The 20483-nt window shown below is 41.5% G+C and overlaps 1 protein-coding gene across 7 annotated transcripts in view; it reads right to left on the bottom strand.

Moving 5' to 3' along the window:
• Positions 1 to 278: 278 nt before the first annotated feature.
• Positions 279 to 20483, bottom strand: part of TBC1D14 (TBC1 domain family member 14) — a 122496-nt gene continuing 102291 nt past the window's right edge. For 5 of the 7 annotated variants that reach the window (XM_048848942.2, XM_048848943.2, XM_048848949.2 and 2 more), the window contains 3 exons: positions 17293 to 17402; positions 5800 to 6058; positions 279 to 3579 (listed from right to left, as the gene is read on the bottom strand). In XM_048848942.2, coding sequence (XP_048704899.1) covers positions 3514 to 3579; positions 5800 to 6058; positions 17293 to 17402 — 435 coding nt within the window. In that variant the 3' untranslated portion in view covers positions 279 to 3513. Of the gene's footprint in view, positions 3580 to 5799; positions 6059 to 9772; positions 14396 to 17292; positions 17403 to 20483 lie in introns of those variants that run through there. The other 2 variants (XM_048848945.2, XM_048848944.2) reach the window with 2 other exon arrangements.

The raw sequence follows: 20483 nt of genomic DNA, 5'->3' as shown, positions 1-20483 counted from the left end.
TTTTGTCAAGTGTCTGTCGCGCAACATGGTGGTGCTGACCCCCTAACTATAACATGAAACTCAGGAGATCCATGGACCTTCCTAGGGGAGAGTACAATATGGCACCATACAGGAACTGTTAAACCTGAAAATCCCTTTCTTTGTAAACCTTATTGCCAGTATGTGCTAGCTGGAAAAAAGGAAGCAATTCGAAGTATTTTCAAGCAGACTGGGATTATAGCTGTCAGAACAGGGAAGGGAAAATAAATAGTTTAAAAAAAAAACAAACACTATGAAACTGGAGCATATGCAAAGTTGGAGTTTGTTTCATTCAGTGAATGCAGTCAGGAAGAGGAATTGATTCCTTATCAACAGGTTGGGTATTAGTATATAAACTCAGGAACTTCAGCGTGGATTACACTGTAATTGACACCATGTGATCTAGATAAATTTACATGACTTTACTTAATAAAACCATATTTACAGTTCAAAAAAGTTCCAGTTTGATACATGTACTTCAACAAAAATTGATAATTGTACATAAAAACAAACATGATATACAGAGAGTGTCAATAGTTCTTTACATATTCTAGTATTTAAAACATTCAAAAATAGAAGCCATTATAAAGTACCTTTCAAAATGAAATTCTTTACTAAATGATACATTTTGACTATTACTGATTGAAGATGTAAAATATTTTGTTTTACTGTAAAGTGCAGGTTGCACAAAATCCCAAACCAGGTTGCAGTCTTCCTAGTTTCTCTTGTTTGCTGCATGTAAAGTGAAAGTTGCATACTTCTAAATTATTGCAGCATTTTCATTTTTTTAAACCTCTGGGGGGAAAAAGATCAACTCTCTGCTTTGATGGAGAATAGGGGAATCTCAATGCATCATGTTACACATACCCTTGAACACCTGAACAATAAAATCAAGTTGTCAAAAATCTGGTATGCAATCCCTGAATTTAATTATGAAAACCTTCCTTAATAGCTAATTACGATATTTGGTATGCTGTCAGAAAATTAAAAAGCTACAGTGGCAAATAATCCTATTCCATTATTACACATCTCAACAGCATTATCAAAATTCAAGCATATTTTCAAATCAAGTATACTGAAAAGTTTAAACAACTATCTTTAAGCAGGTGAAAATTTTTCCCAAATACAAGGTTTTTGGGGGGAAAGGGGGTTTAAACAAACTGTGCAAAGCTCCTTATTGCATTGCTTTTTTCATTACTTAAAGAACATACCTTTATGTACACAAATAAATCAATTAGAAAATATATACATCTTCTAAGAAAAAAATCAACCACAGAACAAAATAATTACATCTGCAAGTAACAAACAGTGTACAAGTGCTGCAGCAGGCCTTTTTCCACAACCAAGTCCATTTTCAGTATTAACATTAAACATCCGATTAGATGGGGAGCAAAATGAGACCAGATTGGGGATGGCTGTTAAATATCCAGTGGCTAAACATTGCATTCCAATAAGGTAGGTGAACCATGTTCTTGGTTTAAAAGGACCTAAAAATTAAGTTGCAATGAAGACTAAGTTACAGTTTCGAAGCCAGCTACAGTACCATCTAACTGGATGTATACTGAGGATAAAGTTGGTCTGCATAAATACGTAATGTATAGTACGTAAATGTATAGTGCAAATGTTCTTGATGTTAGGCCTCTATACACCTTCACAAAAAAGGCATATCTGTGATATTAAAAAAGTAACGTAGATCAAAAGGTACTGACTTTCCAATTTTCTATTGCACTTCATTGCATCTACAATGCCAATATCAGTCACGAAAGGACCAAAGCTAAGCAATTTCTGAGGAGAGAATGGAAATGCCAATATGATGCCTGGACATTTACCTTCACAAGAATTTTTACTATGCTGCCAGTTACTGAAGAAAATAATGGCCAGCACCAGAAATAAACTAAGTAGCTAATTACGGTAGGTATACAAAGTGCAGGAGGAGGGGCCAAAGAGGTAACAGACTTGCGAGCTGCATTTGCATTACATACTCTTTGAAGTGACAGAATCCTGAAGCACTTTTATTTGGAAAAATCATTGTTGCATTTGAGTCTTTAAGATTACAGTCAAAATACCACTTATTGAAAATATACTACTTCACTAATGGACAGTATTTTGCAAGTATCCTATAGACATTTTACATTATACGCTGTATGTACTTGGAATTTAATAGTGTGTGCAAGTATACTTCCACTTTTAATCCAGTTCTCTCTCATCTATACTTGTGTTTCAGACATCATCAGAGCAGCCAGCATAAAGACAGACTGAAGGGTGATGGTGAACATAAGATCCAAAGCTAGAGAGGATTCAGAAATTCCCATTTACAGCTATCAAATGCATATTGTTTCAGTTATTTTCCCTTTTCAGTGTTGAAATTCATATTTATAAAGCAATGTATCCCATGAAGTTTTTTGTATAGTGTACAATGTAAATCATGGACACGTATGATTTACAATCAAACAGCTGATGAAGGCAGAGAAAATTTTAGCTGTATAATGGAAATATGCAACTGCAGTTTGCCATCTGCGTAACTTGCTCAAGCATAGTACCGTGTGGTACAGGCTGGTCTTAAAGAACACCGTTATCCTCAAAAAGAACTAGATCAATGGATGAATTTTACTCATCCCATTAGCGAATTACCATTTCTTGACACTTTCCCCAGCAAACCTCACTTGCTAATTACCATTTACTAGCATCTTACTTCTGTTCAATAGGTGCATGGGAGTGAGCCAATGGGAAATAATGCTATAATACTACAGATCAGCCCTTGGAGAGCTTAGTACCCAGTGGGATTAATGTGGCACTTTCCCAATGCATCCATATGGGTGGGAAACACTGTTGCAAGGCAGGCTGAAAATGGACTCTGCTGCTGTACTGCTAGTCTGACTCCTCCCTCCCTATTTTTAAGTGTATTTTCTACTTACCATGGTGTTTTTGTTTGGTCTTGGTTTTCAGTTAATGGGATGGAATGTAGTTCTATTTTAACAGTTTCTTTGGTAAATGAGGCCTATAGATTTTTTAAAAAGGGGACATTTCTAAGAAAGTGGTCCTTACCTCACTTAACTATGAACTCCAGTACCAGTTATGGAACAGGTTCTCCAAATCCACCTATACTTATGCATGTATATTCTGGTTAAGAATCAAACTGGGGAGTAACTTTCAAAGCAACTCACGTTGTTACCAATTACCAGTATTTAAAAATATTTATACTGAAATAAAAAAGGCAAGCTTAAAATTGCCTGGTTTCATTGCCTTTGTTAAAAGTGCAGAATGTATAAAGCTGTCCACAGCAAACACACATTATATTAAGCTTCTTAAGGCTAAGCCTTGGTTTTGTTACTTAAAAAGTTTTTCTTTTCCATTTTTTTCTTTAAGGCCAATTCCAGTGCTAAACAAAAAACTCAAAACAACACACTTGTAGCTCTACATATTGAGTTCATCTTGACATACAATTGCCACTTCATATTCTTTTCCCTTGGATCTCAATTTGAGGCAACCATAGTTTCAGTGTTTGAGTGAAGGGCTTCCTCTTTCCACTTCCCGGTTGTCTTTCTGCAGGGCAGCCAGTACCTAGACATTTCAAAAAGGGAGTTGAGTGAAAGAAAAAACACACAATGAAGTTAAAAACAGACTAACGTATTTGGTTACAGTGTACCAACAAGCTATTGCATGATTTTCCCATTCCGTTACCTCAAAGCATGAATATTTAAAGAAATTATTTTCAAAAAAATTTCAAACTTTGAAAGATCCTCTGCAGTAAACGGGAGGTCTGAGGAACAGCTAACATCGTAAGACTTTGGGGCACTTTGCCACGTGGGCACTGTGTCACTTCTCCATCCCATTTGACCAGGTACAAAATCTAAGGTGAAGAGAAAAAAAACAAAACCCTGCACCACGAAGCCTAGGGGTTGGTTCACGACTCTTTGACATGCTTATAGTAGAACATCTCTTTCTGCCACCAGAAATTGCCCGAGAAAAAAGGCATTACCAAATGAATCTTAACTGCCTGAAACTGTAGTGAATAAATGTCATGTTAGATGATGACAGTGGTAGCAATAACAATTAGAGAAGAGGACTGAGTGACTGGATTTCAAACGAAGATCTCAAATGGCACTGCGCTGATTTGCTTGTCTAGGTCAAGGCACTGAAGTGAACACATTTATACGTTGTACCCCGGACACTCGAAACAAACATTTGTTGCAGGACACAACTATTTGTGGTCTACCCTAGGGCTCAGCCAAGGTGGTCTCCACAGTTTCTCATTTCAGCGCAAAGAAATGCAGCTATCGACAAGTAGCTTCTTTCTCTGCAGAGGTATGAGCAGAAAGCCAAATTTGCGTTGCCATATTTGACCACTATTTGGCTGAGGTTATGACCGGGGATCCTAGTTTTCAATAATAAAACAAAATTCTCTGATAAAAACCAAACATACATACAAATATGTGTTTTTCCGCGATTAAAACGAAATGCTGAACTTTATTTTCCCTACACACCATAGCTATATATATATAGCTATCAGTTGAACATGTTTTATTGATACATTTACAATTTTAAGCAAGTTGGAAGCCTATCAGTGCCCATCACTATGATAAAATAGAATAGTCCAGTCACAGTGCCTTGTTTCTTTACTGTTGTCGATGGCCCTGCTGTTTTAGCCTAGTTCTGGTTTCTTTTCATTCAGTTTATGTTTAGCACTTTCCATATGTTTTACAATTGTCTGTCTTTGAATGTAATCAACAGCGCTGCTGCATACACAGTATAGAACAGCATATTACCAGCAGCATGAAATTTGTCCTTGCCAAACTCAATGGGGGGAGGGATAGCTCAGTGGTTTGAGCATTGGCCTGCTAAACCCAGGGTTGTGAGTTCATTCCTTGAGGGGGCCATTTAGGGATCTGGGACAAAATTTGGGATTCGTCCTGCTTTGAACAGGGGGGTGGACTAGATGACCTCCTAAGGGCCCTTCCAACCCTGATATTCTATGATTCAATGACATGGTTTTTACGGGTGACAAAAGTTTTCAGCATCTTTTCATAATTTAATTACTCACATCTAGAGGCTGAAGTGGAATTTGAGATGTGTTAAAACACAACCCCCATATGCTGTTGAATAATTTCTATATGCCGAAGCAGTTTATTGAAGTATGTATAGTTATGTAAATTTAAAGCGCATTCAAAAATCAACCACAAGAGGGGGTGGTTGCATGTATTGAATAAGTGACATTGGTACTTTCAGTAAAATTTAGTTAATAGTAAATGTTATTTTTTCACAAAATGTAAAAACTAAAGATTCTCTAAAAAAATGCAAATTCTAGGTTTTCTGGGGCAATTGGATTTCTAGGATCCCTGTTAAGGACAGTTTGGCAACAGAGTGCTGATGGAGAGGAGAAAATTCATAGAGGATTCAGTTGTCTCATCTTTTCCCACAAACCAAACCAATTTTTGTTTTTGTTTAAATATGAAGTTGTAATAGTGAACATCTACGTCTCAGTTTTCTTTAACCTCTTTTCCCTTTAATAGGAGAAAAAGGAGAAAAACGCTCCACACTGCCACTATTCAAGCTTGGATCCACCACAATTTTATTGCAACGAGTACTGATCCAGCTCCTGATTTCCAGAGGGGAGATGTTCAGGACAACCAGCCTTTTCACTAAATGTTCACCTACCAACATTATAAAGTGATCTACACGCCTACCAAACCGTAAAATATACTCTGTTCTGCATTGTCCCAGGCACTGCCAAATACACCTTCATTTGTTATTAAAAAAATGAGACTAATACGTTTTCTTTACCTGAGCCCACTTTTTGTTTCTACTTTGCATCTGAATCGCAGCAATAGATGTGAAGAATTCTTCTGAAGGCAAGTCCTCTGGTAACTTTGTTAGGAACTGGGCTATGTGAATAAAGTCCATTTTGGTCAAAATATCTTCAAAAAGTCTTAATATTCCCAAGGCTGTACGGAATAGGAACTCCTCTCCATCCCGGCAGAACACATCCCAGACACGACATGCAAGGTCGAGTGGCAAAGACTTGCTGTACAACGTGAATATCCTGAAAACAGAGGAAAATCTTTAGGGTTAGGGTATAAAAAAAATTTAAGCGGCAGAACAGAAGCACACAAGTCTTTAGTAACAGCTGAACAAGAGTTTGTTTGTGATCAGGTACTGGAAAGTTCTTTTATATTTGGTATTTTACACTGTTTCACAGAAAGTATAATTTAGATTTCAAAGCTATTCAAAATGTGCTAGGTGACGTACATACTTATAGGAAGACCCAGTTCCTTTCGCTAATGGACATAAAATCCATAAAGAGAAAGAATGGGGGTGGGAAAGGGATGTAATATACAGTGTAGGCTGAGTGACATTAGGCATGTCTTATAAATTAAGTTTCCTCACCGCACTCCCCCGCCCCAACTCCTTTTGTCTTCTCACATGCTAATTTCCAGCTTAAAATTCCAGGGATCTTATGCCATGCCTCTTCCAGCGTTTGACCCTGCTCCCTTCCCTATAGATGAGTAGTTCTCTCAGCATATATAAGTGAAATAGGTGGCTTATTCTGTTTGTTCCAACTTCCATGGAAGAAGTAGGTCTTCAGGTAGGATTTGTGTAAGGAGAGGGTAGTAGGGCTTTGATATCCAGCTCAGAGGAAGATGATGAAGGTGTGGCAATGGTTGCAGGAGAAACAGACAAATTGAGCAAGATGACTGACATAGTTGGTGGAACACAAGAGTGGAAAAGTTCTGGTGATGAGATAAGAAGGTAGGGGAACAGTGGTTAATCTTGAGGGTGGTCACAGGAAACTTGAACTTAATGCAACAGAGAAGGGGAAGCAGCTGGTAGGATTTAAAAAAAAGAGAGACAGACATATGGGCCAGGAAGATTACTTTAGAGACTGTATTTTGAAGAGGGCCTAGAGGGGGCAACATGGATATTGAGGTGGCCAGAGAGGAAGCAGTTCTAATAATCATGATGGGAGATGAGGGTTTCAACAACAGCTTTAGCAGTGTGGCCACAGCGAAGAATGAATCTTACTAACATTGCATAGGAAGAATCCGCAAGATGTGGACACAGCCAGGGTGCATGCCAAAGGGAGAAAGAGGAATTGAAGATTACCCCCAGAGTCCAGGCCTGACTGACCAGGAGAATAGTTGTATTCAACAGTGACAGAGAAAACGGGAGTGGGGAGAATTTTGGTGGAAAGGTCAGTTCAGGCAACCCTGAATTTAAAGGGATGGCAAGATATCCAGTGGGGAATTGATGAAGGGAGAGACAAATGTGTCAATCACAGGCAAAAGATGGCATAGTTCAAACTGCATGAGTAGCTGAATGTGCCAGAGAAAGGCTACAGAAACAATAGCCTAAGAGAGAACCTTCTCTTGGTACTGAAACCACATCCTCACTAGCTTCCAAGGGCCCACAGGTCCTCCGAATTGCCCAAAATATTGACTGTATTGCAGTATGAAATGGAGTGATACTCCAACTCCTTCGTTCACTCATCTTTGTTCTGGAAGACAAATCTGTTTTCATTCACACTAGTAGCATCATAGTAGTGACCAAATGTCAGTATAGAGTCACTGGCATCCCACTTTACCCTATTAGACTATAGATAACTAAACAAGTAATTCATATTGTATCATTACTAATTCCAGCTTCTAACTATACCTCTGCACTGAGAGTGTGGCTACGGCCATACTGCAAGTATATTTTCTAACATTCTGAATGATCACAGTTAGTGTTCCTATGAACAAACTGTTGCACAGAATTTTTCTCCAGCAGAGGTCAGCAAATCACCTAAATCAAACTTTAAACCCTCTTCCATCAATTCCCTGAAGTTTTATAAAAGAAGCTGAACTTCTATGTATAGTAAATAAATAGTAGTTACTGCTTGAATACTAACTGATGTAGTATTTACCATAGGAGGCCTATCCTTTACTTAAAATGGAGTTGTTATAACAGCAAGAATTAGCACAATAGAATAAATCAGAAGACAAAATGCAATTCTTTGCATATAGTTTTGATGCCATTTGCTTTAAATTAAAAAGGAGTAACTTTGCAGGCCTTCACGGACTTCTTCTGCTTGCTTTATCAGATTATTTGAATAATAATACCTAAACAACACATATCATGCTCTTCCCTCTGGAAGAAAGTAGTTTACAAAAATGGGCAAACATTTTCCCCATTTTACAGATAGGCAGATGTGATTAAGTAATTTTCCCAAATTCATACAGCAAATAAATAAATTTGGAAACAGAACCAAAAGACATGAAAATTCAATACTAAAATTTGCCTGTTTTATTTATATATATGATCATGGTGGTTTGTAAAAAAGAAGAGTAGAAAACATGAAATAAGAACAATGCATTCCACACAGACCTTAATTTCTAAATATAAAAATAGACAAGCCAGAGAAGGGGCAAATAATGGAGAATACCACACTCTTCCAGAGGCATAAAGTTTTGTTTAAATCCTCTCTGACTGGTGACTGGCTTTGTTGCTGTGTAGTCTACATGCACTTCTAAGAGATTTATGGAAATCATGCCCCATGTAAAAAGCCCTTTCATTTGAATCAATATAACATAATTGTTAAGCCCTGTAGTCAAATGTATGTAAAAGGATACCCAAGTTTCCTAAGCAACAAGCTGTATAGTGAACAGTGCAGCGTGACTGTGGAGTGATTAAAATGGCCCTGAAACACTATGTCAGGCAACCTATCGCATGCATATCAAAGACGGCACGCGAGCAGATTTTTAATGGCATGGTGCTGCCTGCCGGCTTCTAGCTGCTGGCCCCGCTCAGCCCGCTGCCGAACCCAGGCCGGCAGCGAGCTGAGCAGGGCCGGCGGCCGGGACCCCGGCAGGCAACAGCGTGTCATTAAAAATCCTGCCCGCCCCAGCTCACTCTTCTTCGCCCCCCAGCTGGGGCAGAGTGAAGAAATTTGGTCCTGCTGGCTGCTGTGCAGAGCAGGCAAGCTCCCCCTCCCCCACCTCTTCCCCCAGCATGCTGGGTTCCTGCCCCTCCTCCTTTCCCTCCCTGGCGCTGATCAGCTGATGGCCCTTGCAAGGGAGGGGGAGAAGCGGAGCCGCAGTGCGCTTGCTGCTCCTGGGAGGAGGCGGAGATGAGGTGGGGATGGGGCAGTGAAATCAGGGCATATCCCCTCCAGCCCCCTGCTGTGAGCCTCTCTGGGAGCACCCCATGACCCCTGCACCCCCCTCCCAAACCCCCAGCCCTCTGCCCTGACCCCTGCACCCCCCGCACATACCCAGCCCCCCCCCACCCCCTGCCCTGACTCCTGCACCCTCCTCACATGTCCCCAGCCCCTCCCACCCCATGCCCTGACTCTTGCACCCCCCACATTCCCAACCCCACCCCTCACACCGAACAGGAGCTCCTGCACCCCCCCCATTCCCACCTGCACCCTTCGCACCAAATGGGAGCTGCTCAGGTAAGCACCCCACACCCAAATTTCCTGCCCCAACCCTGAGCCCCCTCCCCTCATTCTAGCTCCTGGCCAGACCCTGCACCCCAACCTGCTCCTTCATCCCCAGCCCTGTGCTCAGTGCACTCCCACCCTCAGCTCAGTGCGGGGGGGGGGGGGGGAAGAGAATGGGCTAGAACCAGGGAGAAGGTAGGTACCCACTCTATGTGGGCAGGGACAGGATCCCAGACCGGCAGCGGGCTAAGGAGGGCCAGCAATCGGGACCCTGGCTGGCAGGAGCCGGCGGATGGAACCCCAGACTGGCAGCGGGCTGAGTGGCAGTGGGCTGAGCCGTGCAGCTCACTGCCAGTCTGGGGTCCAGGCCGCTGGCCCCGATAAGCCCACTGCCAGTCTGGGGTTCTGGCTGCCGGCCCCTTGCTAGCCAGGGTCCCGGCCACAGGACCTGTGCAGCCTGCTGCCGGCCTAGGTGAATGGAACCGCAGGCTGGCAGCGGGCTGGCGGCGTAAGATCAGCATTTTAATTTAATTTTAAATGAAGCTTCTTGAACTTTTGAAAACCTTGTTTACTTCATATACGACAATAGTTTAGTTACATAATATATAGATTTATAGAGAGAGACCTTCTAAAAAAACGTTAAAATGTATTACTGGCAGGCAAAACCTTAAATTAAAGTGAATAAATGAAGAGTCAGCACACCACTTCTGAAAGGTTGCCGACCCCTGCACTACGTGGTCATCAGGGCACATGGCAAATAGATAGTCTCTAGAGCCGACTGTGTATCATTAAAATTGGATGATGAATGCGTTCATTTGCTCTGTCTTTATCCATAAAAGCTGTTCTGTTGTCATGACTTCAGTCCTGACCTAAATTACCCATGTGCACAAAAATGACAGCTATGCAGAAAGTTACAGTAATTTTCAGCTCCATGCACTAGAATAACCTCTCCTTTACGGAAAAAATTTACTTGTAGGATAAAAAGAATCACTCTGAAAGCACTAATCATACTCTATTCTCTTCAGAAATTGAAAGGAATTGGGATAATTAACTCATTAATGCTAGTAAGGAGTTTATGTATAAATCCCTGGGGTTTGTCATCAGACCCTGTGGATTAGTGAACAAAACAGTGCACTGTAAACCAGTGCTTAAAACAATGATTAAAAATTGATATTGCACATACTCTAACAGAAGTTCAAACTGAAATATTTGTAACTATCAGAAATCTCAGCTACTGCTCTGAAGCTGAATTTATTACAAGTTAAAGTAATAGAGCAGTACTGACAGGGAGGCAACTATGCCACTAGCTCTTAGAACATTTCTGTCCCTATCATGCATGTGCTTTCTCTTAGTGGGAAAATCTGTACTATGGATAGGAGGGGTTTATTAACAAATAAAGGGATGTCAGATATTAGAGTAATTTAAAACACAGCCATGGATGCTGTTAGGTGGAATCGGGGGAGGAGAAAGTACTACAGGTCCCTGCTCCTTTCAGCTCCGTTATGATGAAAATGTGCATATACAAGTATTTTAGGGAAGTGCTAGCTGGCCTTTGGGATGCCACACAACGAGAGCACAATCACTGATAACTTGCAAAAAAAGCAGAAGTGACACTGAAAATGACAGCAGAAGTCAGCCCTGATGCCATGGTATGACCATGATGAGCAACAGCCTATGAGTTTTTATTTAATCAAAATAACTTTATACAGAATTTTGTATCAGGGTATGTCACATTTTGGCCTGACGTAATTGAAGCACACCAGTTAAACCCAAGTCAGACTTTATAATAGAAATGCCATCTACTTTATCCTTTTAACACATCTGTTTAGTTGCACAAAATCTTTTCTAAAAACTAATTTCTTAGAATCCAGTTATACGCACTGTTGAACCATTCAGCTGCATACCCTGGTCCTCCCTCTCTTTCCTTGTACTGTTACCTATCCTCACTTGCTGAATCTTTATTAACGTACACTGCAATCTTCAGGGCAGGGCCTGTGTCTTTAACATTCATACAATACCTACTACAATAGTGATCCCATTCTGATTAGGTCCGTTAGTGATTACAAATACAAATAAATTTGTTGGATGGCAGAGATTTTTCTACTTCAGCATTAACCAAATTGTTACAGTTGAAAACAATGCTATCTTCTTTCATCTACTCCTGGGAAGGAAAAGACCTGTCCAAAAGGTACTCTGTACACAGGCTCTGCACAAACGTACTATGCTACACATATCGATTGCTCGATAGCAAGCCTTGAGTCTCTAAAATCCACCAGTGGAACTCTTGTTATTAAAATAGTTATGACTTAAATACTCTGGCTCTTCGAGTAGATGCAGCCATGTATTCCACTTAGGAGCGTGTACGCCCAGTGCATCAGAGCCAGAGAGTTTTGCTTAGCAGCTCCTGTAGAGGGGCGGCACTTGCACCTCATGGCCATAGCCTCTCCCTTGGCTATATGAGGCAGTGCTGTCCTGACCCCCTTCAGTTCCTTCTTACTGCCCATGGCTGAAGTCAGAGCTCTGTGTGGTCTTAACCTCACAACCTCTGATTTTAGTGGTATAGAGTTAGTAGTACCCTCAGTGTTAGTTATATTTAGTTAAGTATTCCCCTGTGATGCCCTCACTAGAGTTTAAACATTGTCCATCGTGTGGGGGGGAATGACCCCAAACAATGATCCCCACATGCAGTGCTTGCTGTACTTGGGAGAGGCCCATGTCAAGGAGTCGTGATCGATCTTTAGATCATTCATGAAATAGACTCAAACAGCACCGGGTTGAACAGGCCATGTGGCCTGCTTTGACCCTTATGCCCTCCTTGGATTGAAGTTCGCCCTCAGGTTCAGAAAGTCCTGCTGCTTCGCAGTCTGGAGCAGGAGCCATTCCCCATAGAGTGCACAGGGGAAAAGGTTGCATAAGACTGATCGACTCTTCCGCCTCCCCCAGGAAGAGTGTGGATCTGCACATGGCTCCTGCTGGCATGGGGGATGGTGCCTATAACTGCTCACTGTTACAGACACCGTACTATAAACTCCGGTTCTGGCCCCAGGGCGTCTGTTGAATCCTGTACCAATGGGGCCGATGCTGGCAGAGTTTTCATGTCAGTGGCGTACCAGGTGGCTACCGACCTCCTCTACCTTTCCATCCTGACCTTCTTTGGCCCAGCACTTTGCCACGTCAGCATCGTTTATAGCTCTGTTGGCTGGATGGGCCACTGAATCCCTTGGGTCCCTCAGCACCGCACCCCAATGTTCCCCTTCCACAGTCTGTGGAACAAGGGCAGGTACCAGACTTGATGCAAAGGACCTCAGTGCCAGGACACTCCTCAGCACTGCTGCAGTGAGTCCTGCAGATGTTACCTTGGCAGCTTTCACCACCCTCCACTGCTGCTGGTGACTTGGGGGCTGATGCTGCCTCAGTCACTGGTATACTTGGTGCCAGTGGTACCGCTTCCATCATTGGCACCAGGTCCGGCCTCGTTCCGGTCTGACAGATGAGTCAGACTGATTACTCACTCCCTCAGGACTGGGCCCACCTTTATCCCAGAAACCCGAGGCTCCTCAACATCAAGGTCGGGGTCTTCCTCCTCCTGCTCGCCATCATCAGCTCCACATCGGGGACCATTTACGGAGCACTACGGGCACCAGCACTCATCTCGCAGTCGGGCTGGGGCCCCCTTTGGCCACTCATGCCCTATCCTTACCAGTGACCTCAGGGAACCCATGGGATGCTGCTGAGTCACAGAGATTGCACTCCTCAGCTTGCTCTAAGGTGAGGTTGCTGGGCATATCGGTGATGGGAACTGTGGACCCACTGCATGTTCCGGCACCAGTGAGCCTTTCCTGTGTGGAGCCCATGGAGCTGCCTCTTCCAGCTCCGCTGGTCCAGGAATGGGAGCCAGCCTTGGCAGAGTTAACCAGCCCTTCTTCATACCACACAATAAAGCAGTGCCTAGTTCTTCCTCTTCTCCAATGCTGAAGGATTTCAAGGCCCATAAGGACATTTTGCAGCACATGGCTGTTTCACTGGGCATTCAAGCAGAGATCTTGCAGGAGAATACCCATAAGTTAGTGGATAACCTGCAGCTGTCTGCTCCTGGGAAGCAGTCATGCACTTCTAGAGCCTGAAAAAGGTCCTCTGGAGCATGTTGTGTTTGGTATCACATACTGTAAAGCATACAGAGAAACGTTATTTCATCCTGGTGCAAGATCTTTTACTTCCATCTGGTCCCAAACTCCCTACCTATAACCACAGTGAATTACAGGGCGTGGCAGGGCAGGTTTAAATCCATTCTTAAGAAGAAGGTGCGACACTACACCCCATATTCATCATGGGGGTATGATTATGACATAATTAAATAATCTGGCCCCATGCCAACGGGCCCCCCCACAAAGCTACATTGCTCAGGTGTAAGCTTCAGCCCTTCAGGTAGCGGGACTCAGGGCCTTGGGCTTCAGCCCCATGCAGTGGGGCTTCAACGTTTTACTCTGGGCCCCAGTGAGTCGAATGCTGGCTGTACTTGGCAGCCCCCCTAAAACTTGCTTGCGGCCCACCAGGGGACCCTGGACCCCTGGCTGAGAATCGCTGCTGTATCTGACATCTTTGACTCCTCTCCACTGGCTTCCCCACTTGCCCCTTGCCAAAGCTTTTCAAGGTTGCTTCCAAGGCTTTGTGCACCTCCTACTCCCACTCTCATGCCTTCTTTCATGCTATCCCTGTGCATGAAACAGCATCCCAGCCACAACTCAACATGTCCTCATCCTTCCATTACTGCAATCCCTCGCAAAGGTTCATCTCTCCCTGCTCCCCCACCATACACATACACACACTACCTACACCACAGCTTTTCCATTCCAATTTTACATTAAAGAAGTGAACAAAATCCGAATACCCTAAATTTGCACTCTCCTTTGGATCTCCTGGTATGTCTTGTGCTATGTATCCGTCTCAGACTGCAAGCACCTTGGACCAGAGATGGAACAAATCTTAAAGTCAGTGAACACTGTGTAAGCACAATGTTGGTGCATTAACAGATAAATAGCTCTTGAAGATCATTAACATATCAAACCTAGATTTCAATACAAACTCTCTATTATACTCATGCTATTTGTGTAGTTTTGTGTTCAAGGTCTTCAAAAGTGATTGACTGATCTGTAAAATCGGAATAATACTTCCCTACCTCACAGGGGTGTGGTGAGAACAAACATATGCAAGCCTGAAGTGTTTTGAGATCTACTGATCAAAAGCGCTATATAAGAGGTATTATTTTTATTTTAGGAGCCTCGGTTTTGGAGTATTTAAAATTAAACATCTCAAAGTGCCTGATTTTCAGAGGACATATACGCAACACTTTCTGAAAATCAGATCCCTTCTAGGGGTCTCCAGTTGACCACACCAAAATAGAGGCACCCAAATTCATTTCCCATTTTAGACACTGAGCCATTAAACACCAAGGCATTTTCCAACCAAGTATAATATTTTAAAAATGTTAACTGTGCACAACAAACCAACTGAAAGGAATGTATGGTTAAGGCTGAAATGTAAAACAGGTTCAACCATTAGCAGAGATTTCTGGATGTAATCTGACCATATTTGAATGGTAATGTGGTTTTCCAGTCTCAAACAGTGAGTTTATCCAACCTAGCCACAGCACAAAAAACTGACAATACAAACCTATCTAAGTTACTTAGCAGTACTTAGAATTTGAGGAAGTCTCCTGCACTGATGCATGTATGGATATACTGTGGCTGGTGTGCCAAACCCCAAAACTCTGGGGCTGCACAGGTAGTTTAGGAAGGAGAAACACCTTTGTAGTAAGATGAGGCCCTGAAACAAACTCTTGTATCAGAGGCCCAGTCTGAGGCCTGAAGCCTGAACCAAAGTATTTCCAGGCATTGCTAAGCAAAGGCTGGGCTGTGAGCCAGAGGCAGGCCCCACACACAGAAGTTGGCAAGAAGAGGGCTGCTAGAAGCAGGTGCATCCACACATAAGTGCTAATAAGAGGAACTTGTGCCAAGATGGCATCAGAACACTCTACAGAGATAAGGAACAGGCAGGTGCATCTTAAAGACAGGGTCAAAAGGATAACATGATGGATAGATTTGTTTGAACCAACATGTAACAGGGGAGAAGCAGCACCGTAATGCGTAAAGGGGCTGCACCTCAATACATCAGGAGGGATGAGTAATCTGTTCTGCACTTGTATAAGAATAGGTCTGGAACGGCACAGTCTTCCAGCCTAAGGGGCAGTGGAGTGTCCCACCACTGACTGAGCTGTGTCCATTGCCAGGGGGCACATATTCGTAGTATGTCCAGTAGAGTCTATAGGAAACGATTACTGTCCTTCGTTTGACAATAAACCTGGTTGGGTGCCTTTGTACCTTACTAGAAAGTCTGTGGTCTTTGGGGGTTCTCTCAGGTCTGCTGTGTCAGTTATCTGTGCAGAGCTGGGGCAGCACACAGAGGGAACACGCACGCAGCCGACTGTTATCACTGAAGAAGAGCAGAGCACCACACCGGTAGCTATTGACAACAACCTTTACAATAGCGTGTCTCCACTTATATTAAAGGAGCTTACGCAAAGGATACATTAAATGTGAGAAGTTGTGATAGCACACACTGATTAACCACTTTTAAACTGAATGCATCCGATGAAGTGAGCTGTAGCTCACGAAAGCTTATGCTCAAATAAATCTGTTAGTCTCTAAGGTGCCACAAGTATTCCTTTTCTTTTCACTTTTAAACTGTTAAGCCAATTTAACATGGAAATCTCAGGATCAGAATACAACATTTTAATCAAGACAAATGGTTGAAATCTTGCTTGATCAGCCGTTAATGAAGTTTCAGCTGCATACAAACCTAAACTTGCAAACAGTCCCCTTGGAGTTCTGAAGCCAACATGCTACCAAAACACCAGTAGCAGCCTCATATTCAGAGATTCAAATCCAACTCCTTTCCTCACCCTGAAACTTTAAGGGGTTCAGATTTGTGGTTCCATTTCTAGTCAAAAGGCACTAGCTCTGATTAAGGACTAACTGAAGGCAATTTCATATTTCAAAACACTTTCAACTGCCAACAGATACTCTTTTGTTCTCTCCTAATCAAAACTTTATGTCCCTGTCTATACTTTAACTTTTAACTGGTCTGTACCAACTAGTGGCACAGTTGGCTATAAACTTGATTTGTGTCCACACACCCCACAGTTAATACTGTGTTAACTCTGAAAACTAACCATAATTCATCCAACTAGATAGAGGCCTTAGACAACACATTTGTCCTCCTTATACCACTGATATATTGTTGTGTGGCCAAAAACTGTATCGTCATGCCTGTGCAACCTGTTTTTCTGGTTCTCCTTCCTCCCACCTCTGTGCAGAAAATCTCATGCTGCGCCTACCCATGTGCTGTTCTATATGCATGTCTCCCAGGCACTTTATCGCCTACTCATGCAGTATGGGATAGCTACCAGATTTTCCCAGAATGCAGATTCAAATGTGTGGCAGATAGGGAGGTGCAAACTCTGACATACAGCTGTTTTGTGAAATAAGCTGATGCATGGACACAACTCAGCCATGGAGTATGATAAAAAGGTTAGAGGAATGTCACAAACTGCTTATAGAAATAAGTTTCTACTTATAGCGTGGATAGGAGTTTGTTTCAATTTTAACATAAAAACTACATTTTAACAGTATACAGTTTTGAAACAAAGTTCTTTGCTGAAAGAAAGTACTTAAATAGAAATGCTGACCTAATCTCTACAATTTTTGTAAACTCATTGTTATCTATTATATAAACATATATATGACGCTAAAAGCTAGTATGTACACATTTAAAATTATACAATACTTTGACAGTCTTACCAATCAATAAGATAGATGTCAGGAGTCAAGTTATTTTTTTTGAAGTGAGCAAATAACTTTGGCAGATTTTCTTCAAAGAATACCTCAAATGCTGCAAAATAGGTCAACATCTGGGAAAAACGAAAGAAGAATCATTAGGTATTAGTGAACGGTTTTTTCCCTGATTAAAGTTCTAAGGAACTTAATTTCAGGACCGCTTCTTGAAGCAGGCACAAAACCCCAACAATATGAATTATACACTGTAAAATACATAGCCAAATGTTTACACAAAGGATTTAAGTGCCTGAATGTGCATGTATGTTTGAGTTCCATTCCTTCTATCCTCCTAAATCTGTTCAATGGAAGAAATTATTGTTTTGGATCTAGGTCAGTTTCCTTTCAGAAAGAAAAACACCAGCAGGTGAAATAAGCAATTTACTGGCTACTACACTTAAATGCAATGGAAGTTTATTATGATTATGATAACTTAAGGGTGCTTTCCGTTTATGCAGTAATAATCTTAGACTGAATGAATTCCAGTCCAAAGAGTTTACGAACCCTTATTAGAGAATTAATAATGACAAGTTATACTCTTACACACAATTTTCACTCATAGTATCCAAAGTGATTTACGAAGGAGGGTCAGCATCATTTGCATTTTACAGGAGGGGAAACAGAGAAGGCTGAAGCTCACTCTTCAAATCAGTACCAAAGACGGAAACAGAAACCAGTTGGACTCCCAGTCCAATGCCCTACTAGACCTTTAATAAAAGGACAGAAATGGATTGTGAAATCTGATGATTAAATATCCAGATAAAATACAAAACACAATATGATGTGTCACACATGTGGAGAGGTAAATTGTTAAAGAGTTAACAAAATATTTGCTCTTTTCTTGCTCCTCCCCCATCATGCCTTCTCTCAATCCCACTGGCTCAGCAAGGTTCTTCCTTCTCCTCCCCCATTAATATATTTTTGGTTACAAGATGCACCAAAACTAAAATGGCAGGAAAAGACTGAGATTCTCCCAACACAAATACAACAGTTGTGGTGGGAACAAGCATCCTGCTGGTATGACACAAGGGAAAGTGAAGTGGATGGAAGGAAGAATGGAAGCGAGTCCAATTTTTTTTTTTTAAAGTCCCCTTTAACAAACCCATTTTCTTTGCTTTTTAATATTTTTCTTCTTCTTTTCCATGTACATTCTGGAGCTTTTCTGTTTCAGCTGACTGGAGTGTTAAGCAAACGGCTGGAAAACTGAGCCAAGGAGCACAATAAGAACTTAGAGCAACCAATCAAAGAGTGATTACATGGCACAGAAATTATACAATAATTGTGCAAAATCCCTGCATTCAATGTGTCATTGAGAAAAAGCTGTACAGTGAACATGCAAATCAGAACTAGAGTGCAGGGAACTGGAAAAAAAAAATTGTCCAGTTATGCATTATTAACAGTACAGAATTCCTGCAGCTGGCTGTGAATTCTATTGCTCTATAATGTAATTTAAAAAATCTAAATGTAGGTAGGTAATGCAACATCCAGTCCTAGCTTCTAAACTATCTTAATATTTAGATGTTAATGCCAGTACAGACCAACGCCTTGCAATTGCACAGCATTCCAGACACTGTATTTTATGCAATACTCTTAAAATGGTCTGAAAAATTTGGTACTGTATTGCTTTCATTAGACAGTCTTATTAGAATTGAAATAGTTGAAGGGGTATTTTATCTTGATCCTGACGGATTAATTGGTAGGTATGTTTACTCAAGATTGTGTGTGACATTATAGTGTCTTCTACCATTTTCTTAAATATATGGCATGTTTCAAATATTGTGAACACCACAAGAGCACGGATATATAATTTTTATTTATAAGTGGAATAAAGTGAAGTTCTGAAATGAATATGTAACTATAGAGTCATGAAGTAACATGAATTTAATATAGCAAATTACTCAGCAAGATACAAAAAAAAATCATTAAATTACTAGAACTACTAGTAGTACTAACAGTGCTATAGCCATAAATTGAACATTTCCAGATGGTTTAGGAAACGTTAAGAATGCATGAATAGTACACGTTGATTTCTCATTCTGGCAATCAAGATTTATTGAATTTACCTCTTGGATCAATAAATCTCATTTACCTTCAGAGAAGTTTAGTGTCGGATTATCATATCTGTTCCACAGATGGTTGAACAGGCACAGGAAGATTAAGTTACACAGCAGATCAGCGTTGGATCTGGAAAGACATCCCATCTCAAGCTCCCCTTACTAACCATCAGAAAACTCATCCTCACTTTAAATCATCCTATCAAGTCTGTTGCTTTTTCCTTACTACATAAGGGTGGCAAGATTTTCCCTAGGATTTTAATCTAGGATAGGCAGTTGGGGAATACTGTAGTATTATTTCCACAATTTCTCACTGCCACCACTTTCCTAAAAGCATTTGTTTACTATGCCTCCCATTTAGTTAACAGGGGCTAAAACTGATTTGTAGGCAATAGTCCTGTGGGCTACCAAGGCACTAACTTTCCACTGGAAAAAAAAGTTGTTCTAGCAAGTATCACTCTGCTGCCAGCCTCCTGGGTAATGTATTTGTGCGCGTGAGCATAACAGTGCTCCCTCTCTATTGCTGAGTGCAGCCAACGGGAGTCAGAACAAGATTGATCTTGCTGCTGCCAATGTGAATTGAGTTGCAACACGCCACCTTAAAGGCTTCTACTGCTGATGAGTTTCAGGAATTGCAACAGAGCAGTCACATGTATCAGTCTCCTATTATACAAGGGCTAGGGAGGAAATGCTGACAGTAACTCCCACAGTGATCACTCTGTTCCCGCTACCGGTTTTCCCCACTTGAACTTTTAAGGAACTAATATCCTATTTTTATGCATATACTTCTAGTTTAAAAAGGAAAAATAGGGAAGATGTACAGAACATCACATATTTGTCAAACAAAGCGATTTTCAAAAAAAAGTCATAAGGCAGCTACAGCAGATCTGTAAGAGCTAATACAACTGGAATGAAGTTTGGAAATTTTGGTATGTTCCCCATGTAGTCTGTTATACATGCCAGCTGGGAATTTCAAAGAAGCCTAAGGAAGTAAGGATTTGGTTGCCCAGTTCCCTTAGCTAACTCTCAAATCCCAGCTGACACAGCAGAACTATGAGAGAGAGAGAGAAAAATGGGAAACCTGATTCAAATTGTAGAGCATCA

This window comes from Caretta caretta, chromosome 4 (assembly GCF_965140235.1).
Source record: "Caretta caretta isolate rCarCar2 chromosome 4, rCarCar1.hap1, whole genome shotgun sequence".
Lineage (NCBI taxonomy): Eukaryota > Metazoa > Chordata > Testudines > Cheloniidae > Caretta > Caretta caretta.
Note: the sequence above shows the minus strand (reverse complement) of the source record. Positions and strands in the feature narration are given on the sequence as shown.